The 23382-nt window shown below is 57.2% G+C and overlaps 1 protein-coding gene across 2 annotated transcripts; it reads left to right on the top strand.

Moving 5' to 3' along the window:
* The first annotated feature begins 14226 nt into the window (after positions 1-14226).
* Positions 14227-23153, top strand: PPP1R1B (protein phosphatase 1 regulatory inhibitor subunit 1B). 2 transcript variants are annotated; one of them, XM_047706425.1, is made up of 8 exons: positions 14227-14363; positions 14709-14889; positions 16555-16615; positions 16941-16963; positions 17351-17429; positions 20605-20811; positions 22126-22245; positions 22333-23153. In XM_047706425.1, the coding sequence occupies exons 2-8, from the start codon at positions 14809-14811 to the stop codon at positions 22380-22382; spliced, it is 621 nt and encodes a 206-aa protein (XP_047562381.1). In that variant the 5' UTR covers positions 14227-14363; positions 14709-14808; the 3' UTR covers positions 22383-23153. The 2 variants fall into 2 exon arrangements, with proteins under 2 accessions (XP_047562381.1, XP_047562382.1); XM_047706426.1 differs by lacking the exon at positions 14227-14363 and having other exon boundaries at positions 14397-14889; positions 17354-17429.
* The last annotated feature ends 229 nt before the right edge of the window (positions 23154-23382 follow it).

The raw sequence follows: 23382 nt of genomic DNA, 5'->3' as shown, positions 1-23382 counted from the left end.
GGACCTGCCGCTTCTTCCTGGCTCTGGGGTGGGCACCTGCCCCGCTGCCCCCTCCCCCGCCCGCCGCAGTGTTCTGGGGAGCGGCGGGCACGCCAGATGGCGTGGCTGAGAATGCGGCGACGTTGCCGGGAGGTGAGGGCTGGCACGAGTGATATGCGGCTGCGTGCCTTGTGGTGCCACGGGGGAGGGGGAAGGGGAGGACCAGTGAGGTGTAGCCCCCCTCCTCCGCGCTGACCTCCTGTCCTGACCTCTAGCTCACCAGCAGATTCTCCTTCACCAGCGCCCTGGGCTCCCATTCGGGGCCTAGGCCGCACCCAGAGCTGGGTGGGCACGCACGCAAGGGGCAAGGTATGATACTGAGAGTCTTGGGGCAGAACCCTGCTGCACCCTCCTCCCTCCCCACCCTGCCCTCCACAAAGGGTGATGGGGTGGGAGACCTTCTCATCCTCCTGAAAAGCCGGCCCCCTCGGGATTGTTCCCTTGCTCCAAGAGTAGAGCAGCCTTTGCCCCATAACCTTTGACTCCTGCCTTCTGAGCCCCATTCTCGTAAGAGCTGCTTCCTTGATGGACGCTGGTCTCTGATTCTACCTTTCATCAAACTTTCCCCCATTCCTCACAAGTTGGTTCTTGGATGGACACCTCCTCCTGGGAGCCTTCCCAGACACTTCCTGGGCAGGGCCACTTCAATACTTCCCACCCTCTGTTGGGAGGATCCATTTACTCAGGTCTCCCTGACTTGACTGTGGTAGCTACTTGTTTTATATCCCAGCAGTCTCGCGCTTCGCTCGGGCTGTACCGAGTTGGCGGTCGATATGTGCTTGTTGCATTAGTGCCTGGCTGAGAAAGCGGGAGGGTGCTGGAGCCTTTCTGCAGAGAATCTTCTCAAGCAGTAAGGGCCAGCATCCCTAGTGAAGCTCAGAACTCCCTGGCCCTTCCTCCAGCCTTTTGCACAAATTTCAGTCTGGGGAGCTGGACTTGAGATGGGGGGTCACAGATTTCCCCCGAAGTGGCCCTCAGAGACAGGGCATGGGGGGTGAGGCTGAGCCTAGAAGTGTTTGGTTTCAGTTCACTGGGCACCAAGCTCTGGTTCTGAGGTCACAGGGGCCCACAGTGCCTGCCCCCACCCCCGAGTGGTCCCTGCCCAGTATAGATCCCCTTACTCCAGCCTTATACTCCATACCTCTCAGCAGGCTCAGAGCCCCTCCCGTCCCCTGCCCACCCTGTCCCACCCTGACCCTGCATGGGGGTAAGTGCAGCTGCCCAGAGAGGTGGGCAGAGGGTGCAGGGCAGGGAGATGAGGTCCAGGGACAAGGCTGAGGCCCACTCCCACTGCCTTTTCCTCTTTGCTGATGCTACTCCCCAAAGCCACCCCACCACCATCCAGCAATATCTTAGACCCCTTCTGTCTCATGGGCCCTGTCCAGGCTCTCCTCCCCCATGAAGCCCCTACTGCCCATGGTGTCTTGGTCCTCAGGCTTCTGGCACAGAACCAAGGCTGCCCATCCCTGCCCATCCTCTCTGAAATGTGGTATGCAGGCATCTTCACTGGCTTCCCATGCTCCCCAGAAGCAGGCCACGCTCCTTAGGGACAACCCTGACAGGGCTGCTGCCCAATTCTCCCCAACACTTGTCCCTGCCTTCAACCCTGCCCCTCAGCGGCTCAAAGCTGCTTCTGCTTCCACAAGCATTGTGCCTGTGAGCCTTTGTCCCAGTTGTTGCTTAGGTCTGGTCTGGAGCGCCCTCAGCCCTCTCCTACCCTTTTAAGCCTAAGCATCACTTCCTTCAGGAAGTCTCTCTGGGTTAGATGCCCCTACAGTCTTCTCTAATGCTTTCTGGACACTTCTCCCTAGGCAGAGGTATTGACCTTTGCCTAAAGGGTCTCTCCCATCTGATGGCGCGTTTGTTCCTTGAAGGCAGGAATTTGGCCCAGAGCCTGGCACACATGATGTCCTCAATACATTGTGGTCCCAAAGGCCTGCCAGCCACTGTTGGAGCAGGTGCCAGCTGGAGCCCAGAAACTGAAGCCTGCATGGGGGCAGAACACCCACCCACAGGAAGCACCTCCTTGAAACCCTCCCTCCTTTGCCCTCAGCCTCTCCCACCAACCCTGGAGGCATGTCAGCCTTCCTCTCTGTACAATGGGCATGATAATGGCAATAAAACCAGCCTGCCAGGACTGTGTGTCCAACAGGCTAACAGGTGTGAAAATGCTGTCTCAGTCCCCGGCCCTGTCCAGATATGGCTGATTCTGCCCCCAAGCCCTTGGTCAGCTCTCCTTTTCAAAATCTTTGTTCCTGGAGCTCTGGTCCTCAGTGTTCCAAATGAGCGTTCGGGACGTCCTGCTCCTGCTCCTCCAGGGGTCCACAGAGGAAGGCAGTCAGATGAAGAGGGAGCTCAAGGTGGTCGAAAGAGCACCCATCTTAGCAGCGTCTTGATCTTGGTCAGATCCCACAACTCTCTGCTTCATCATCTGTAAAATGGGACTAGTGCCACCTGCCCACTTGCTTACCTCCCTCAGGACCTGGGAGGACAGAAGAGACAGCCAGTTATGAAGTGTACTTGGGGGTGGTTAGGTCCTGTTTGATGGGAGACGGTAGCCCCCATGGGGTAGTGAAGGGCATTGCTTAGAGCTGAGGACAGTGTGTGTGTGTGTGTGTGTGTGTGTGTGTGTGTGTGTGTGTGTGTGTTTTGTCCTCTCCCCCAGGTGGGCTCTGGGGAGAACTTCCTTAAGACCTGGGCATATCCTGGTTTCCTCCCCTGGAAATCAGAGCCAGACATCTGGGTGGGGGACGTTCAGGAAACCTGATACTGGACAGTTCTCTGATGCCTCTCTTGAGCACAGCGTGGGTGGATGGGGCACCAGAGGCTGGCCGTGTTCACAGGAGGGCAGCCTCAAGGGGCTGTGGTGGGGGGTGGGGTGTACATTGAGGAAATGGCCAGGAGGTTTCTATTTAACCAGATACCTCTAGCTCAGCCCCTGGAAGACTGGAGCCCAGGACTTAGCCATTGCTTCCCTACTTCACTACCCCGTAGGGTGGGCACAGGGAAGGAAGGGTCTAGGGGTAGAAGCCTCACCGACTGACACCCCATTTGACAGATAAGGAAACCATAGCATAGCACGGACAGGAAGAGTAACTTGCCTGATGTCACACAATAAATGAGTGGCAGAGCAGTAGCTAGAAACTAGGACCCCAATTCCTGCTTTGGGGTCCTCCTGTCCCTGGGGCCTCAGAGTCCCCTATAATAATGTAACGTGGGAACCAGAATAATGTAAGCACAGCACTGAATGTTGTTTGTACCAGGCACTGGGCTTCCCATGTGTTATCTTACCCCATTCTCACTCAGACCTCAGAGGCAGGACTACTGTTATTTTAACCCCACTTACAGACGAGAATGCTGATGCACAGAGAGGTTGGCATGGAGGTCGCCGTGCCAACGTCACACAGCTAGTCTGTTGCAGGTGTGGGATTTGAACCCAGTTCTGACTCTGTCCGTGCCCTCTTTCACTATTACAAATTACTGCCTTCTCTGAAAGTCCCACTATCGCCACACTGTGGGACCAGCAGCCCCTGTGACAGAGAGGGAAAAGGAGGGTGCCCTGGGAAGGACTGGTGCTCACGGTTTGCCCTTCATCCAGTCTCCCACAGGAGCCAGTGTCCTGGCAGGTGTCTCCACAGTTCTACTCATGGGTGCATGGGGGCTCCTTCCACGCACAGGGAGAGGCTGTCACATTACACATGCTTCCCTCTTCCCTTGGCTCTTTCAGAAGCTGCCCTCCTTGCCCTTGCAATTTCGGTGAGGCGCTTCTTCCACCAGGAAGCCCTCCCTGATGTCATGCCACTCCCTCTTCTGGCCCTTGGCACACGTTGCGCGCGTGGGGATGGACGATGGACGGACCAGCTGGATCAGCTTTACTCCTGATCACCAGGGGCCTGTCACACCATTCTGTTCCCGTCTGCAAAATGGGAATAAGGAGCCCTACCTCACAGAATCTTTGTGAGATGAGAAGCGAAGCGGCATCTTATGAGGAAGCCCCTGGCACCCAGAGGGACCCTGCCGCTCTCTCCTTCTCCTCCTTGTCCTTCTCCTCCAGGCCTTCTCCCGGTTCTCTCCTCACCGCCCCCGCCCGGCGCCTGGCACAGGGCCCCGCGCGCCCCAGCCGCCCAATCCCCGTTTGCAGCCTGACTTCCTGCCCGCCAGGCTCCCTCGGCACGTGCCCCGCGTCCCCCCCCCGTCCCCCTTGCGCGCCCTGTGGTCCTCCGCCCGGCTCCGGCCGCCGCTGGGCCTCCCGATGGGGGTGCAGCGGGCGGCTCGCAGGTGGGGTCGGCGAGGGCGGAGGCGGGCCGGCGGTGGCGGGAAGGGGACGCTGCCCCTTTAAGGTGCCACCGCCGCGTGGCAGGGAAACAGCTTGTGCCAGCCCCATTCCGCCCGGCTCCGCTCGCAACAAGAAACACAATGCATAACAATCAGGCGCGCGCTTGGAGCCTTGCCACGCGGCGGGGGCGGGGCGGGGCCACGGGCGGGGCGGGGGCGCCTGGGTCGCGACCCCCGACCGGCGTCCTGCGGCCGCGGGCGGGCCCAGGCCTGGCGCTCCCCTGTGCCGCGGCTCTGCGCCCCAGCGAGGCGCCCCTGCGCCCGGGCGCCCCCCGCCTCGCCCCCGCTCACCTCCCCCTCCCTCCCCGCCTTCGCGCTCCCTACAAAGTTCATTCCCACTAACTCTTTTCCAGGCCACTTCCCCCTCACATCTGACAATCCGGGGCCCCTCATTCTCCCAGTAATCACTCCACTGCACTAATTGCACATGCAAATATGCAAATGCGTATTAATTAATTACTATACTAATTAGTTCTGTGGTATTTGCGAGTAATAAATCATTGGATGGGAGCGAGGAAGCTGGAGACCTGGCCCATTTTCATTCTGCATAAAATTTTAATGGTCTCTCTGGCTGATCCGGGACGGCAGCGCGCGGAGAGGCTCTTAAAGGGCCAGTGGCGACGGGAAAGGGGCAGAGGCGGGGAGCTCGGGGCGACCCGGGCGGGGCTGGTGCCCGGGGCGGTCTTGGAGATGCAGCCCACGCCCTGCAGAGGCGGTCTCCGGCCTAGGGTTGGCTTTTCCCCTCCCCTCTGGGGCTCAGTATCCTCCCCGGTGGCTTCTAAGGAGAGAATCTGGGCGGGCGGGAAGGAGGAGGCTGAGCTCGTTTTCTTTAAGAAAGGAAAGAGGGCAAGGAGCTGTGAGAAGCCAATGCCAAGGCCCTTTGGGCCCCAGGGAGACAGAAATGAAGACTCCCTCCTGAGGATGACTGAGTAAACTGAGGCACTGGACAGGCCAAGGTTAGTTCTCACCCCTGCCTGTCCCCAGGGGGACAGGAGCTCCTGGGACCGCTTGGGTGCCCAGTCCTTCCATGTCTCCGGTGGGGGCCACCCAGGAAAGCCTCCAGCTTTCCCTTTCCACATGCTCAAACGGCTGCCCCGCCCCCGTGGGCACCAGCTGGTACCCTGGCAGAGCAGTTCTGGGCCTGAGTGGGCCCCCGGGACCCTGCTTTATTTCCAGGAGGTAGTCAGGACCTGGGCACAGGGAGGGGTCTGGCTGCTTTGCAAGACCATTGACTCGGGGTTGTGCCTCCCAATTGTGCCCACGCCAGAGAATGCCAGAAGAGGGAACACTAAGTAGGGGCTGCAGGCCCGCCCTGAGCTGGGGGCCCCCCAGGAGCAGGGTCTCCAGTCTGGTTCTGCTCACCTTCCAACCTTCTGCCATCAACAAGCCCCCCAGTTGGGGCAAAGCCCAAAGGGGGTCAGTGCTCTAGGGGGGCCAATAATAATAACAACAGCAACTAACAATGCCATTAATCAGGCTTTCTGAGAGTTGTAGGTATCTCACGACTGTCCAGTGACATAGGTTCTGTTACAGTGGTCCATTTTGTGGATGGACAAACAGGGGCACTGGAAGGTTTAGTGACCTGCCCCAGGTCACATCAGTGACAAGTAGCAGAGTGGGATCTGAATGCAGGTGGTCCAGCCCTGGCATCTGGGTTCTTTCCACCGTACTCTGCCAGCTCTCTCTCTACCACCATGTCCTCAGCACCTGCTGAGAGCCAGGCCCTGGCTGAGAACTTCACGGGCAGTGTCTTAGCCAACCCTCCCAACCGGCCGGGAGGTAGCTTCTGGGATCTTCCCCATTCCAGGGTCAGGGAACCCATGGCTCAGAGAGATTGACTAAGTTGCTCTGGCCACACAGGGAGGATGGGGCAAGGCCAGGTTTGCTTCCAGCCTGTGTGACAACAGTTGAACAGGTTTTCTGATGCCCCCTTCCCCGCATCCCTCTGGGGGTGAGGAAGGATGGGGTCACTGCAACCCTTGCTGAAGAGAGAACAAGAGAAGGAAGGGATTTCAGTTAGACTCCGGGGAGGACTTTCTCCCAGAGAGGTGGGGGCTCTGGGGGTGGAGGGACCTGGAGGCTCTTCCTTTTTTCCCAAAGAGCAGGCTTCGGAAGGCCCCTGGCTATTGGAGGTGGGGGGTGGTGGTGGTGGTAGAGGGATGGGAGGAGAACAGAACGGAAGGAGAAAGTCCAGTCACAACCCTATTACTCCAGAATCCCAGTTATTGTTGTTGTTGTTTCTTAATTTTGGCTCCAGCACTCCAACTTGCCCCCGCCCCTTCCTCTGGAAATCTCCTGAACTCCTCCACTCTAAGATTTGCTCCTTGAGGGGACTCGAGAAATCCAGTCTCCCCTCTTCCCAGCAGGGGGAAGGAGAAGCTAGCCCTGCCACTCTGTACACACTTCCTCTATGCCAGGCACCCGATGTGCACCAACTTCAATTTTCACAATTTTATAGTCAGTATTCCTATTTTATTAATGGAGGCAGGGTGGAAGAAAAGAGAGGTTAAGTTACTTGCTCAAGGTCACACAGCTGGCCAGCAGGAGAGTAGAATCTGAACTTCTGACCTGGTGTGCTTTACCACCCTGCTCCCCATTCCCTGCTGAGCTCCTGCGGCTACAGGGGCATGGCCACGCTGACCCCCTTGCCCAGTGGTCAGGGCTTTGGGTGGGTACCTTTGAAACTGGCAGATGCAAAGATAAGGAACGTGCCTCACGCCTATCATTCCCATGGCCCCCAACCTACACGAATTTTCATGGAACCTTGTACATGCTGGCAGAAGCTGGATAAGATGAATGTTCAGGAAGCCCAGATCCCTCCTCTCATTATCCTGGGGATGGACAGCCCCCCAGAGTGTGATGCTATCCCAGCACTCCCCTCTCAGCCCACCCTGGCCAGAACAGCAGGGTCAGGGAGTCCGTTGGCTGCTGTCAGGCGGACCACCCTGATTCAGGGAATCGAGATTCCCACTCTCAGGATGACCCTAGGGTCCTTTTACCTCCCAGTGTCTCAGAGGAACTCCCTTAGGGAATCTGGACACCCTCACTCCCCAGCCCCAAGAAAACCTTGGACACCTACCTTCTGAGCCCGGGAGTCCTGGGGGAGGAGGGGCGTAGGGCCCCGGGAGGGATGGCCTTTGGGCTGCAGCCCTCTAGAAAAGAAAATCCATCCTCACCCCTCTACTCCACCAAAGCCCAGAGAAGCTGGGTTCATCAGGGCCCCCCCCCCCACATGCTCAGTTCCGAGGAGAATGGGGTCAAGTTGGGGAGTTGAGGGAAAGAGGCAGGAGGCTCTGAGTTTCTCCACACAGCCCTCAGGGCCGGGTGCCTGGGCAGGAGGAGGGGGCAGAGCAGCTGCTGGCGATTTATTAAGCAGTCACGGAAAAATTGGTTTATAAATTAACAGCTGTTTTAACTTTAGGGCCTCTTCTTCAGGGAATGGAAGCAGCCGACTGGACCGGGATCGGAGTGTGTGTGAGGGCTGGTGGAGGGGGTAGGAGGCGGCGGGCTCCGGCAGCTGGCATTCTTCGGGGGCAGCCTCAGCTGGCACCTCGGGGGGCACCAGGCAATGGCCAGAGCAGGGAGTCTCCAGGTGCCTGGGGCTGAGGCTGCCCCCACCGTGGGCTGCCGGCTTGCTCACTCTTCTCAAAGCCATCCTACCTGAGGGCGCCAGAGGGCAGAGACACCGCTGTACTCATGTCTGCCACCAGAGGGCAGCCTCCACACACGGATTTCTGCTCCCCAACCCTCAGCCCCGCTGTGTGAGTCCAAACTGGGCTGGAGAGAAACCGGGTCCAATGCCGAGCAACAGAGAGGGCTGGTCCAGTGCAAGCAAGCAATCTTCTACTCACCCATCTTGAATGTATTAAAGGCAGCAGTAAAGAGTGAGAGCTCTGGAGTCAGTCTGTCTTCTCACGAACCCGTGAACTCTCTGGGCAAAAGTTCCGAGCCTCATTTGCCTAATCTGTAAAATGGAATGATACTAACGAGGTTTAAATGAGATCATACATATAAATGGCCTAGTTCAGTGCCCAACACAGAGTAAATGCTCCATATATGTCACTCACTGACAATTTCTATGACTTGTGTATCCATCCATCCATTCATTCCTCAGTCCATCCCCTGCATGCAGCCTCTCCTGTATTCTGGGCACTCTGGCAGGCAGGTGATGGTGCAAAGACAAATGGTGGGAAGGACACGTCTCAAAACAGTGTGTTAAGAGTTGTGATACAGGGGGATGCCTGGGTGGCTCAGTGGGTTAAGCCTCTGTCTTCTACTCAGGTCATGATCCCAGGATCCTGGGATCAAGCCCTGCATTGGGCTCTCTGCTCTGTGGGGAGCCTGCTTCTTCCTCTCTCTCTGCCTGCCTCTCTGCCTGCTTGTGATCTCTCTCTCTGTCAAATAAATAAATAAAATATTTAGAAAAAAAGTTTAAAATATTAAAAAAAAAAAAGGATTTGTGATACTGGGATGCCTGGGTGGCTCAGTCAGTTAAGTGGCTACCTTCAGCTCAGGTAATGATCCCGGGGTCCTGAGATCGAGCCTTGCATCGGGCTTCCTGCTCAGCAGAGAGCCTGCTTCTCTCTCTCCCTTTTTCTGCTGCTCTACTTGTGCTCTCTCTCTCTTTTTTTCTCTGTCAAATAAATAAAGTCCTTAAAAAAAAAAAAAGAGTTGTGACACACACACTGAACAGGGAGGGAAGATTGACTTGGATGGGCAAAAGAGAACGTTTTGGGGTGATGAAATGTTCTATATCTGTATTGTGGTAGTAGTTATATGTTGTTAAAATTCTCAAAAACTCATAGAATTGTATATTTTAGGGGCACCTGTGGCTCAGTTGGGTAAGTGCCTGACTTTTACTATGACCTCAGGTCTTATCTCAGGGTCCTGGTTCAAGCCCTGCATTGGGCTGTGAGCTGGGAGTGGAGCTTACTTAAGAAAGAAGGAAAGAAAGAAAGGAAGAAAGGAAGGAAGAAAGAAATGTATGTATTTATATTTATATTTGATGGGGGGAAGGAGCAGAGAGAAAGGGAGAGAGAAACTCAATTGGACTCTTCAGTGAGTATGCGCCTAGAAGCAGGGCTTCATCCCATGACACTGAGATCACCACTTGAGCTGAAACCAAAGGTCCAAGGCTTAACCGACTGAATGTACCATCCAGGCTCCCCTAAATGTAGATTTTGAAATGATGCATTTTATTGTATATAAACTCTGATTCAAAAAGGTTGATTTAAAAAAAAAGATTTTATTTATTTATTTGAGAGAGAGAGAGAGCAGGGGGTGGGGTGGGAAGAGGGAGAAGCAGGCTCCCCGCTGAGCAGGGAGCCTGATGTGGGGCTCCATCCTAGGACCCTGAGATCATGACCTGATCCAAAGGCAAATGCTTAACTAACTGAGCTACCCCCGTGCCCCCCAATAAAGTTTTTTTGGGTTTTTGTGGGTTTTTTTTTTTTTTTGGTGCAAAATGGTGGTTTATTAAAGCATGGGGACAGGACCCATGGGCAGAAAGAGCTGCTAAAGCTGATTTTTTATTTTTAATTTTTAAAGATTTTATTTATTTATTTATATATTTTTTAAAGATTTTATTTATTTACTCGACAGAGAGAGATCACAAGTAGGCAGAGAGGCAGGCAGAGAGATAGAGGAGAAAGCAGGCCTCCCGCTGAGCAGAGAGCCCGATGCGGGGCTGGATCCCAGGACCCTGAGATCATGACCTGAGCCAAAGGCAGAGGCTTTAACCCACTGAGCCACCCAGGCGCCCCAAGATTTTATTTATTTATTTGACAGATCACAAGCAGGCAGAGAGGCAGGCAGAGAGAGAGGAAGAAGACTCCCCGAAGAGCAGAGAGCCCAATGAGGGGCTCAATCCCAGTACTCTGGGATCATGACCTGAGCCAAAGGCAGAGGCTTTAACCCACTGAACCACCCAGGCGCCCCTAAAGTTGATTTTTTAAAAAGCACCCACTTCAGTGGTCAAAGGGATGGGTATAGATGAATAAATGAACGAATGAATTAATATGTTGAATGAATGTTTCAAATGATTGCCCATCTGTCCTGATATCACTGTTGTCCTGGCCGAGAGTGCCCTTGCCCTCTCTTCTTCTTGTCCTTGGTTTTCCCCAGAGGCGGGCCTTGGAATTTGCCCCTCCTCCCATCTCTCCACCAGCAGCTTCGACGAGGAAAGATGCCCCAGTGTGCCCAGCTAGCGTTCCCCAGCTTCTCTAAGGTTACTTCCCAGGGCTTCCAGGGACTCCCTTCCAGCTGCCACATGCCAACCCGGCCCGCTCTGCCCAGCTCTGTGGTGCCAAGGTCACGGGTGTGATGCCCAACTACAGACCCGCAGTGCCAGCAGCTCAGTCGCCCAAACCCTGGCCGACTCCGCCACCTGCTGGCTCTTTTTGGAACCGCACCCCTGAACTCCAGGGAAGGGGGGATCCGCTGCAGACCTGCTAGGAGTACAGTCCTGGGCTGGGGGCTTTACTCGTTTTATCTTATTAAATCGTCACAGCTACCATGTAAGGTGGGCTTTGAAACACTAGAAAACTGAGGCACAGAGATAGTAAGATTTTATCACAGTAAATTATAGATTCCAGGTTTCCTACCCAGGTCTGTGCAACTCCCCAGTGTATGTTCTGTCCACCTGACAGTATCTTGCTTGGGGGAAGGGAGGGAATATTCTCCATCTTCCACTCTCCCCAACTCCCAGAAGGAATTGCACGGCTTCCCACCTCCCTTCCAAAATCATCTTTCAGAGAAGGTGAATGTTGTGCTTCTTGTATGCTGGGCAGTGAGGCAGCAAGCAGCAAAGTGAGAAGGACAGGTCTCCAAACAGTAGGTTCAGACCTACCATCCATTAATGGACACGCTACAATTCTTATTTTTGTCTGTCCACACAGAAAGACCCATAGTTCAATCAGAGTTAAGTCAAACAAGGTCTTGATTTTGTTTCTTGGACCCAACCGCCTGTGCTTCTAACTCAAGAATAATAACCGAGGAGTGGCACATTATTTTTACATCTCATTTCCATATGATTAATTCTAAGTCTAAGAGAATGGAGGTCACCCTGGCCCCTTGCTTCTTAATTCCCATCCCCCATGTGCCTGATGCTGGCCATATCTCGCAGCTCCCACTAGGCTCCCCCACCCTCACTTAGGCCCACCCCATCCCTTGCCCCTGACTGCATCCCCCCAGGTCCCAGAAGTCCTGTTCCCTTCCTCCTCTGTCACCCACACAGCCCCCGCCACCTGGCCGCCCACCTGAAAAACTTTTCCCCAAGTTCTTGAGAAGTCGCGTAGGATCCAGGAGAGAAAAATCAAAGTAATAAAACCTCATTTAATTCCTAGCGGAGGGCAGAGCTGTGAGCAGCAATTATCTTAATGCTGAGCTATTTTTACTCTCTTTCCATCTCTGTCTTCTGCCTCTCTCCATGGTGAAGCTTTCTTTCTCCCTTTGTCTCTCCATCTCTCACATGTGTTTTCTCTGTCTCTTTTCACTTTGTCCTGCCTCCCCACCCTCTCTCTCTCACCTCTTGTCCCTGTCATCCTTCTTCCCTTCCTCCCCCTTCCTCTGTCCCTGTTCTTCTGTCAGGCTTCCCCACCCCTCTTGGCCCAGGTTTTGTGGCCAGAGCTGTGGGGGCCTGGGCAAAGGCTGGGGGAAAGATCCTCCCCTCCACCCCAAGGACCCTATCTTCCAGGCCTAGGCTCACAGGGGGAGTTTACCTTCCCGGCTGCCCCAGCTTGGGTCAGGGGAATTTTTCCAATATGGCCTCCCAGAGCGCCAATCCTTTGGCCAGAAGCTCCATGGCAGAGCCCTCCCTAGTCAAATCAGCCTAGCCGCCAAGGTCCCCAGGGCCTTCCCATTCTTTTTTTTTTTTTTTTTTAATTTGTTTATTTGACAGAGAGAGATCACAAGTAGACAGAGAGGCAGGCAGAGAGAGAGAGGGAAGCAGGCTCCCTGCTGAGCAGAGAGCCTGATGTGGGACTCGATCCCAGGACCCTGAGATCATGACCTGAGCCGAAGGCAGCGGCTTAACCCACTGAGCCACCCAGGCGCCCCGGGCCTTCCCATTCTGATGCACACCTTCTCATTCAGGTGTGACTGGTGGTGAGGCCTCCCTGTCCCTGTCCTCTTGTCACCCACCCAACTGTCCTCTGTCCCCCTTCACTCTGCTCCAGGACTTTCCTACTTCTCCAGCCCTGGAAGCCACAGGTCCCTCACTCTCACCTTGGCCCGGGGGCCACTCAGGTATACTGCCTGTGGAGTGCCTTTCCTGTGCCCCTTTTGACTTTCAGGCCCTCCTTATTGACCCTCTCAAGGCACTGCCAAAGTGCTCTTTGCCACTCCCCAGCACACCCCACTGGGAAGAGGGGGCCAGCCCAAGCCAGGCTGCTAAAGATGCCCAAACCCTGTGTCACGACCTGGCCTCTGGCTGTTTCCCTGACAAGCATATATGTCAACAAACACAGTGGGAATTGAACCAGGCCTGGGGTTGGGAGAAGTGGAACCGAGTGGCCAGGACTCCCAGCTCCCATAAGCCAAGCTCTGCTCGCCTGCTTCCCTCTGGGTCACTCTGGGGTACAACATCGTGCCCTTGACCCCATTTCCAGGAGACTTCTCTGGTCTCTTGCTTCCTACTGCCAAGGACCCAGCATGCTGGGGCTAGGAGTGGAAAAGTGGCCGGAGGGGGTGGGGCGGGGGTGTGCTCCTGACTGTTCCAGGTCTGAGAGTGACCAGCAGAGAAGACAGCCAAGACAAATAGAGCCCCAGGAAGACGCACTCTTATGTACACGTCTACACATGCTCCCTCTCGGAGCTAAGGAGAAGCGTTTCTGTGCTCTCCCACAGGCCTGCAGAGACACCGAGGGCCTGTACACATAAACAGGGACACTAACCCACAGGGCCAGCTCCTCCTTCTCCCCCTCCAGAGACACACACAGACACCTCTGCAAAGAGAGAGAAGCTCACACCTCAGAAATGAGCACACACACCTCTCCCCCCAGCTCTGTTCCTGAATGCACCAAACTCACACACGTGATGGCACGTGTACTGGTCCCGGCAGCCCCCCAGCTCTGTCCCCCTGGGCTGGCTAGGCTCCCCCCACCCATTTTAGATCTGGGGAGAAAAGGCGGGAGACACGTGACCCCAGGGTACATCAGGGCAGGAACACATTCCTTCTCCCCCGCCCCCCAGGACTACCTCATCTCCCTCTTCCGCATCCGCTAGAGCTGTGGATACAGCCCCTCCACCCCCCCCCACCACCAGCAAGCTGCCACACGCCAGCCCATCACCTTGACAGCCTCTGACATCCTCCCCCACACCCACACCCTCCCCCAGCACACAGACTTCCCACACCCTGCCACTCACACCCGCATCTTTGACACTCTGACACACTTACTCACATAGACTCACACACACTCATGCCACACGAACCCCCCCCCCCACACACACACACACACGAGCTCCCTAGCTACAGGCACCACAGGGCCCCCGGCACTTATACACTCCCTGGCATGATGACTGACACGTGTCCTCCCCCACACACCCGCTCTTTCACTCTCTCTGGCTCTCTAGGACACCCCCATTCACAGCGTGACATGCTGGTGGTAGTTTCTCGAGGACCTCTCAGGCCTCCTCGTGAAACTCCGAGGACCCAGGCCACGAAGGGGTTAAAGCCAGAGTCCTGTCTCCCCGCTGCCCCTCTCCTCCCCCCCAACGGCCCCTCCCCGCCCCGCCCCGCCCCGGCCTCCCCCCCCATTATCCTCCCCGCGGACTCCATCAATAATGCAGCTTCAAGTTCTCGGGAGACGGCAGGGGGCCCCCAGCCCGCTCCCCGGGTCCTGGCTCACACTCCGCACCCTCCTCCCGGCCCGCGGAGAACACGGTTCTCGGCGCTCATTGGCCACTTCCCGCTGGGCCCTCCCACCCAGCCCCCGGGCGCCAGTCCCAGGCGGAGGGGACGGGCAGGGGACCCCCAAGGCTGGGGCCAGAGGGTAAGACCTGGAGGGACGGAGCAAGGCTGAGACAGAGGCACAGGCAGAGAAAGGGAGGGAGGGAGAGGAAGGCGGAGACACCCACGGAGACCCTCAGGGAGAGCGAGGGAAGGAGGGAGAGGCGAGACTCGGGGAGAGGGGCAGAGACCCGGAGCGGGCGAGCCGGGAGCCCAGGCTGCAGGCGCCCGGGGACCAGCGCGGCCGGCGCGGCGGGCGAGCCCGAGAGCCGAGAGTCGGGGGCGCTCGGAGCCGGCGCGACCCCCTCCCGCTCGCGCGCCCTCCCCTCGCGGCGCGCGGTATTTTTATCTGAGCGTGAGCCGCTCGCCTCCCCCTCGCCGAGCACAGCCAGCGCTCGCCGCCGCGCCCGGAGCCGCGCGGGGAAGCCGAGTAGGGACCGCAGCCCGGGACCCCGAGACCCCCAGCCCCGCCGGCCACCCCGCCCGCCATGGACCCCAAGGACCGCAAGAAGATCCAGTTCTCGGTGCCTGCGCCCCCCAGCCAGCTAGACCCCCGCCAGGTGGAGATGGTAAGGGGACCGGGCCCCGCCCCCGGCAGCGCCCCCCAACACACCCCGGGCTCCTCTGGCGGCGGGGCGCTGCCGGGGCCGGACCGGCCTGGGGGTGGGGGAAGACGGGAGCGGCTTGGGCCGTCTCGGACACGCGGGGGCGCGGGGCAGCGCGTGAAGTTCGCTGAGGACTCCGGCAACTTTTTCCCCGGGCCGCAGACTGCTGTGCGGCGAGCGCTGGGGGGGCCTGGCGGTTCCGGGCCAACACCGGGCGGGGAGACTGTGCTTTGGACCCTGCACGGAGTCCTCCTGACCGAGGCTGCCCCGGGGATCGCGGCGCCTTTGGCCCCAGCCGGAGTCGATCGGAAGTGAGACGCGTGGTGCCCTGACCCACGGTACAGAACGGGCCTCCGCCTTGCGGGTCCTGGGCTCTGCCGCCTCTCTGGTCCCACCGTGTGTGCCTGGGCCGGGCCGCCAGAGCCTTGTTCTGACCTCCTTCTGCTGCCCGGCCCTACCCAGAGCCACAACATGGGGTTGGGGGGCACCAGTCATCACAGAAGCCAGACCCCTTCACAGAATACTGAGTTCTCTGGAGAGCCTTCCTGGGGGTCGAGGCGCCTGCAGCAGTGGTGGGAGTGGACAGAAGAGAAGAGGGACTCCGCCCCCCCCCCCCCAAAAAGTAGCGCGTTCACTTGTTGCTGAGCTACGACTGACACCCAGCAGAGCAGTGAGAGTGGAGCCAAGTCATTCTGGGGGGAGAGGGGAGGCCATAGGGGGAAGGGGAGGGCTGGATCCTGGGTCTAAGCAGCTTTGGATCTGGAGGGCAGTTTGGAGAGCTGGGGGGGGGGGTGGCAGTTTCAGCTTCATTCACCTGGTTCTCTTTGTGCATTTCCCTGGAGCTTGGAGAGGACCTAATTAACTGACAGTTGGTCTGATTGCCAAGCTGGGGGGGGGCAGGTACTGGGAGAGTTCAGTGCCCCCCCCACCGCACCCTCTCACTCTTCAGCTTGCCTCACATACCAAGGAGGGCAACTTTTTTATTTTTTATGAGCACTGGGCCAAGAGTTTTTCAGCCTGAGAGACACTGCTAGAGAGACCCAGATGCAGCCTTCCAGGGACACCTCCCCGACCGGGTGGGTCTGGGGCTCAGGCCCATACCTGAGCCTCAGTGTGGGGTTGCAGGTGTCTGCCTTGCCCAGACTCAGCCTCCCTCTGTGACGGGATCCGGTTTCTTTGGAGCCCTTGAACTGACCTTAGGTGGGTGGGGACAGGTGGGTGCCACGGCTCACAGGGCATCTCCCACAGCCAGCTTCTGGTTCCTGAGGATTGACATCTGGAAAAGCAGGAGAGGACAGGCCTCCTTGAAAGTGAAGGTGGAAAGGGAGATGCCATTCTGGAGGAGCCATGGAGTGGGACAAGCATGGACTAGGAGTAGCGATGGGCTTTTCTTCTTTCTCTGCCACTTCGAGCTGCGTGGCCTTGAGCTCTTAGCTCTTGGAGCCCTGGGTTTTCACCTCTAAAATGAGGGGGTTGGGTGAACTATAGAGTTCCTTTCAGCTCTGACACTCTGATTCAAAGGCACCCTGGGGATTTCAAAGCACTGTTCCCTACTGCCTGTGGATGGGGGGTGCAGGTGTCTGTCCTGCTCCCCTCCCCCTTGCCCCACCTCTTTCTCCATCTCCTTAGATCCGGCGCAGGAGGCCAACCCCTGCTATGCTGTTCCGGCTCTCAGAGCACTCCTCGCCAGGTGGGCCCTTCCCCCCTTCCCCACTGCCCCAGCCCTTGCCCCACCCTAGCTCTGATACCTTCTCAGGGCCCTTGCCAAAGTTCCAAGAGTAGGAGACGGAGCAGAAGATGAGGGGGAGGGGGTGAGGTCTGGGAGTGCAACTCTGCTGGGTTCATTTATTGCCCAGGCACCTTCCAACACCCAGAAGGAAAGGGCACACTTTCCCTTTCCCCAGAGCTTGAGCCTTTGGGGAAAGTAATTCAGATTCTCTTTCTCTCTTCCCTCCCCCCCCCATCTTCTCTCTTCTTCCCTTGGTTTCCCTTGGTTCATTCGTGGCCTCCCTCAGAGGAGGAGGCCTCCCCTCACCAGGTGAGTTTCCAGGGGCCCCTGGGGGCCCTTTGTGGTGGGCTGGACAGGATTCCTCCCAACTAACACAGGGTGCCTCCCAGAGGACACATTAGCATATCCACTGGCACCTTGGTAAGAAGGCCTGGTGCCAGGGTCCCACTGGTACAGACTTCCCAGCCCTTGTCTCTCCTCTGCTCAGACTCGAGCTGGGACTCCAGAACCCTGGATTCTGCCCTGAGCCAGACCACAACTTATGGAAGACCCCCCCCCACACACACAAAGCAACAGGGCAGCCTGGCTGGACCAGAGCAGTTGTGGGTGGCCTGGGTTGCCAGGGTGGGGTGGAACGGAGGAGGAGTGAAGGGAGGGGGCCTCTGGTGAGCCTGTTTAACCTGGCATTTACCCCAGCAGAGAGCCTCAGGAGAGGGGCACCACCTCAAGTCGAAAAGATCCAACCCATGTGCCTACACACCCCCCTCGCTGAAAGGTACTATCCCCCCCACCCATCAGTCTGGTTGGCTCCTTCACCCCTGGAACCAGGCTGATACTGGGGGAGGGAGGTGAAATGTTGAGCTTTTGTCAATGGGGAGGGATTGTCTTGTACCCCAATCATGACTTAGGGACCAGATCTTTCTTAACTCGGCCTTGTAAAGAAGGGGCTCAGGGGCTGAAAGGGGGGGCTGAGGGCCTCCAAATCAGGTTGTGGGGTTGAAAGAAAAGAGGGGACTGGCCTGAAATAACAAGTTTCTTTGCAAACGTGTGCCAGACCACCTGTCGGGGCCCCCCCTCGCTCCCCCCCCCCCGGCTCCCCCCCCCCCCCCCCCCGCCAACCATGACCTTTTCCAGGTGCAGCCCTTGTTCCCCTCTCCCACTGAAAGAACATTTGCAAGGTCAGCAGACTGGTTCCTTCTTGGTCCTGCTTCTTGTTTCTATATTAAAACATAAGTCATTCCTAGAGCGCGCACTTAGAGAACACCTAGTGTGTGCCAGGCCTCACAGGTGGGCACTGGGCAAGATGGGAGAAGTCAGATTTGACCCTCGCCCTCCTGGGGCCTTTTGCCTCAAAGGGTGGTGGGCGCGTTACAGAGGAGAGGAAGGTTAAGCCTGGATTTGAAGGATGAGTTGGGATTCCACAGGCAGTCAAGGCGTGGAAAGGCATTCTAGGAAGAGGAAAGGAAATGTGCACAACGGAGGCGGTGTGAAATTGCAGGGAGTCTTTAGAGTCCGTCTGGAGATTGGCTTCTCATGGGGAAGCTGGGGAACCTACACCTGGAGGAGAGGGCTTGGAGCTGGGGGCCTGGGGAAGGTCTCTTCCTAACTTAGCCAAAGAATGCCTTCCCACCCCCATCTCAGCTCTGGCCTGAGGCTCTTCCTGCCTGGCCAGCCCCCTCCTTCCACAGAGGGAGGAGACCGGAAGGGTGTGCTGGGCGCTCCCTCTGGGGTGGGTTTAATGAGTTCCCAGCAGCAGCCAAGGTCAACAGGTGCACCTGTCAGCCTACCTGTCTTCCTGCCTGCCAGGGTTAGGAGCAAAGAGAGGGTGGGAGGAGAAGGGAGAAGGGCAAGGACATTTTCTCTTCCCCCTAGGACAGAAAGAGGAAGGGACAGCATGTGGGCAGTGGGTACAGCACCAGGAAGGATTTCCCACCTGAGCGGTGTGGGGGAAGGCCAGCCCCTGAAGGAGGGATGAGGGAGGTGGTGGCATCTTCTCAGGAGAGAAAAGAAGTTCTCTCTTTCCTCCCTACTCTGGGCTGAGGAGGGCTGAGTGGATGTGAGGGGCGAAAACTGTGCCTTGGACTCTTGGTCATGAGCATGGGGCAGAAGGCTGGGGTGAAAATGATAGAGCCCATGGACTTCCCGAGTACCCTGCGAGGGCTAGAAATGGGCTCCCCCTCATTGCTCCTTTGGGCTACCCCTTAGCAGGGTCTGCGTTGGGAGAGGCAGGGCATTCTGGGGGTTGTGCTGGAGACCGTCTAGCTTTGAAAGGGGAGCTTGGGTTGGGCCCTAGACTTGGAGTCCAGGGCCCCAGAAATGGGGACAGAGAAGAAGACAGCCGAGGGCGAGGGGGAGACTGGAGAGGCACAGGGGGAGGCGAGGTGCGAGGGAGGCTCACGGGGTGCCAGCAAGGGTGGGCTCCGAATACCTATTGTCACTGTGGCTCAGGAACTAAGCTCTCCTCCCCCGACTGGGGGAGAGGGCAGTTGCTGGAGCAGCCACCTCCTCTCCGCCCTTCCCCCAACCCTCAGAGGACCCTTCTGTACCTGGAGGGCCCTATTTTGCAGGCTTTAGCCCCTTTCCAGGCAAGGGAAAGCTCCTGGCAGGGTTGGGGGTTTGTAAGGGGAGAAGCCCGAGGGTTTCCAGGGGAGGGTGGACAACACCAGGTCTTGGCCTGAGGGGGACTCTCCAAGGTCAGGCTCTCACTTGGCTCAAGGTGATGCTCTGCTGCGTCCCCAAGGCCAGGGCAGGGCGATCTATTGCATTTTTATTGCCTGGGTAGTTTGCCCAGAGCCCGCGGGAGGCACTGGGCTGGGAGCCTGGGGCAGGGTGGGGCAGCGGGCCCACACAATGCGCCCTCTGTGCCTGTCCCAAGTTGGCAGGAGTGTGGTGCCCTGTTCATTGCAGCGGAGGTTTCCAGCCTGGCCCTCCCACTCTGGGCTTTCTGAGGGGAGGGGCTGCCTGCCACCCGAGAAGGAGCTGTAGCAACCCCAGTCCCTAGCTTGTCAGCATCCTGTCTGTGAGCTGTGAGGTCTGCTCTGGTCTCCTCCCTCAGACCCCCCAGTCCCCCTGCTACTTCTGCCCCAGACATTCCTCACAGCGTCCCCTCAACCCCTGCCATTCCCCCAGAATCCCCCAGCCCTGGCCCCTTTCTCCTAAGCCTCTGGGCCTTTACATCTTTTGGAAACTTCTCCTCAGCTGCCCACACTGTTCCTTTCCTATCCCAGCAGGCCTTGCTGGTGTTGGGGGGGTGGGTGGTGTTTGCTGCTTTCTAGGTCACCACAGAGGGAGCTGGAAGCTTGGGGATGTGGGTCAAGATTGTGGGGGCTGCGTCTGAGCACGCCACATCCCCAGGCACCAACTTGACTGGCTGTAGACTGTTTTGTCCTCAGTCTCTGAATTGTTCCCAGCTCAGCACCTGGGGCAGAGATGTGTGGAGTGGCACCTCTGACAGGAGCAGTGCCAGGAGGTAGGGACCAAGCCCACAGGATCGGGGTAGGCAATGAGCCCTAGGCAGTCTCCACTAGAAACTGAGAGGGACAAAGCCCACAGGTCCTGGGCCTTCTAGCCCGGGCTGTAACTAGTGGACACAGTCTCCAGTACCAGGTCCTTGGAGAAGCAAGCATCCCAGCCACAGAATGTTAAGCTGCTGCTCTACCTGCCTGGTCTTGTCTGGCTTGGTACCCTGTGGTTCTGGGGGGGCCCCCTGGTGCCAGCCTCCAAGGAGGTCTGCCTCACAGGACAGCTTAGGAGCCAAGTGCAATTAAGGGTCTACCCCCTGCTGCTTCTGTCCTGGTCTGGCCACCAGCAAGACTGACCTGTGACCTTTAGCTTTTGAACTAGACCCGAGTGAGTTAGCCATGCATCAGGTCATGTGCCTCTCCTCTCCGGCGCCATGGGCCTTTGGTTGGCCTGGCTCACCCCTGCCTTCCCGGGGCCCCATGTGCCAGCCGTGCAGCGCATTGCTGAGTCGCACCTGCAGTCCATCAGTAACCTGGGCGAGAACCAGGCCTCCGAGGAGGAAGATGAGCTGGGGGAGCTGCGGGAGCTGGGCTACCCAAGAGAGGAAGATGAGGAGGAGGAGGAGGACGATGACGAAGAGGAGGAAGAGGAGGAGGACAGCCAGGCTGAAATCCTGAAGAGTAGCAGGGGGCCTGGTAAGCTGAGGGGGTGGGGAAACCTGGTGGGGTCCTCCCTGAGTGACCTGGGGCACCCCTCCCAGTTCACAGCTTTTCACACATGTAAACCGCCATCACACGGCGAGGGCCTCCCCATCTTCCCACCCACAAGGTGCCCTACCGGATATCTGGACTGCTCCCATCCTGACCCAGTCCCTCTCCTGATCAAGTTGTCCCCAGTAATTCCTCTCTTCACTGAGGATTACAGCAAGGCCACATGAGGTTTGAGGCTAGACCCAAGAAAAGACTTCCCAGCCATGGCCCTGAGGGGCTACAGGAGATGCAGGGATAGAAAACTAAAAGGGTCCAATGTCCCCATTTCCTGCATTTTTAAACGTAGGATGTGGTTTCTGCTGGGAGGCAAAGAGCGGGTTCCTAAGTCCTCCCCAGGAGGCTGTTTCTCCCCCTTTATTTCCTGGGTTGGGGTGAGGGGGTGGGGGTGGTGAGAGGTGCCCTCTAGTGTCTAGATGAAGAATCTGGGATTCAAGAACAACCTAGCCTTCTGCGTTTCAACTCCAACTGCAAGGCAAGAGAGGGGTCTAGAAGGGACCTAAGACCTACACAAAAGACCTCAGAGCTAGAGGCCCCAGACCCAGAAATCTCCACTGAGGGTCCCAAGGCCCAGAGAATTCCTAGGCAGAAAGATCTCTGCCCCTCCCATAGCTGTGTTTTCCATGCTTAGCTATGGAAAACTGTGCCCTATCTATCCCTCCTGGTGCATGTTAAACTTTCTGGTCCCATTATTTATGGGGATGAGAAACAGTCGACCACCCCTGCTTGCAGTGTCCAGCCCTTGCACCCAAACAAAATGGCTTGGACCTCCTCTGCATCTCTGGCAGTGGGGGATCAACACTGGAGCAAAAGCTTCAGGTAGAAGTTGAGTGAACTCCCCCGTGAGACCCTTAGGACAAGTCGAGAAGAAGCAAGAGGAAACACTTCTCTCTGGAAAAGCAGCAGGGCAGAAGGTCAAATGACAAGATTACCAAGGAGAGATATTGATCACCACCACTCCCAGAGTGGTTTGGTCTGGTCAGCATATTAACTAGTCTCTTATTTAAGATAATCTATGCAATTTCCTTCTCACCGCCCCCTTTAGAGAGGTAGTAACTGACTTATTTAACTCACATAGCTAGTCACTGGGACAGCATTCTTGGTCCAGCGTTCTCTTCATCATACCATGATGCCCTCAGAAAGCTTAGCCTCAGCCATCAGACAGGCTCAGCTCACGCTCCAGGAGGGCTGCTGAATGGATACTTAGAGTCTGTGTTTTTATCTCTTCATTCCCATTCCCAGCTGGGCAGAAGACAGCTTGTGGCCAGGGTCTGGAAGGACCCTGGGAGCGCCCACCCCCTCTGGATGAGCCCCAGAGAGATGGAAGCTCCAAGGAACAAGTGGAAGACCTGGCACTAAATGGTGAGGCTTGGTGGTGGCGGATGGGAGGCGGGGCTGGGATTTTTTGTGGGCGTGGCCAATCCCTGACTCCCTCCGCTTGCCTTGCAGAGCCTGGGGAGGAGCCTCAGCGCCCCGCCCACCCTGAGCCTGGCACCTAGGCAACCGTCCTCGCGTCACTCAGAAGGAAGTGGAGGGGGCATTGCTGTTCCCCAGAAACCCGCTCTGTCCCCACCCTATTCTGTATCCTTCCCCCTCACTCGCTAGGGCTGTGGCTTCTGACTTCTAGAAGACTTAAGGCTGGTCTGTGTTTGCTTGTTTGCCCACCTTTGGCTGATGCCCAGAGTCCCTGGGCACTTGCTGCCTGATGCCTACCCCTGCCAGTCATTCCCCCATTTACCCAGAGGGAGGCGGGATGTGAGAGAGTTTGCAGTGGATAATCCAGTAAGGGTGGGGGGCAAAGGTTTATCCTTCACAATTCTACTCCCCAGACCCTTCTCCTGGGCACAGGAAACCCACAGGGCAGGACCCTAAGATCTGGGGAAAGAGGGTACTGAGAACCTGTAGGTGCCCTTAGACCCTTCTCCATCCCCTCTCCTATGGGGGATTTCAAGTTACCACCCCTCTCTGTCTTCTACCAGGGCCCAGGATTCAGGCATCCTTCTCCTCAACCTCAACATTTTAGAAATCTTCCCTTTATCACCCCTGCTCCCCAGCCTGGGTGCCTGGAAGATGGACTAGCAGAGGCTGCTTTGTTGCGTTTTGTTTGTGCTTTGATGCCAGGAATGCCGCCTAGTATATGTCCTTAGGGGGGCGCACGGTGGGGAAGCCAGGTTCTCCTTGTCCTCCAGCTGCTCTGCCCCCTTCCCCTCGTCCCTGACTCCAGGCCTGAACCACTCCTGTGCCGTAATAAATAAATCTTTGTAAATAACCGTGCTGAGACTTCTCTTTCAGGCAAAAGCAGAGGGAGGAGGGGGAAACGGGTTCCCCTATGTGGAAGACCTGGTGGGTAGCCACCTCGACCCTAGTGTCAGGTCCTCTAGTCTGGATCTTTCCTGCAGACAAGTTCAGAGCACTCTTTGGAAGGACCACAGAAGTACCCTAGGATCCTGCTAGGGGTGGCTGAATGAGGCAGGGAGGGAAAAGAACTTTCAAGAGTAA

This window comes from Lutra lutra, chromosome 16 (assembly GCF_902655055.1).
Source record: "Lutra lutra chromosome 16, mLutLut1.2, whole genome shotgun sequence".
Lineage (NCBI taxonomy): Eukaryota > Metazoa > Chordata > Mammalia > Carnivora > Mustelidae > Lutra > Lutra lutra.
This window is presented reverse-complemented; position numbering and strand designations above follow the sequence as displayed.

Excerpts from the sequence above, each read along its gene's own strand:
- PPP1R1B (XM_047706425.1), top strand. The coding sequence starts at position 14,809 with ATGGACCCCAAGGACCGCAAGAAGATCCAGTTCTCGGTGCCTGCGCCC. Across the intron at positions 16,964-17,350 it reads AGGAGGCCTCCCCTCACCAG|CAGAGAGCCTCAGGAGAGGG; the intron begins GTGAGTTTCCAG and ends CATTTACCCCAG. Across the intron at positions 17,430-20,604 it reads CACACCCCCCTCGCTGAAAG|CCGTGCAGCGCATTGCTGAG; the intron begins GTACTATCCCCC and ends CCCATGTGCCAG.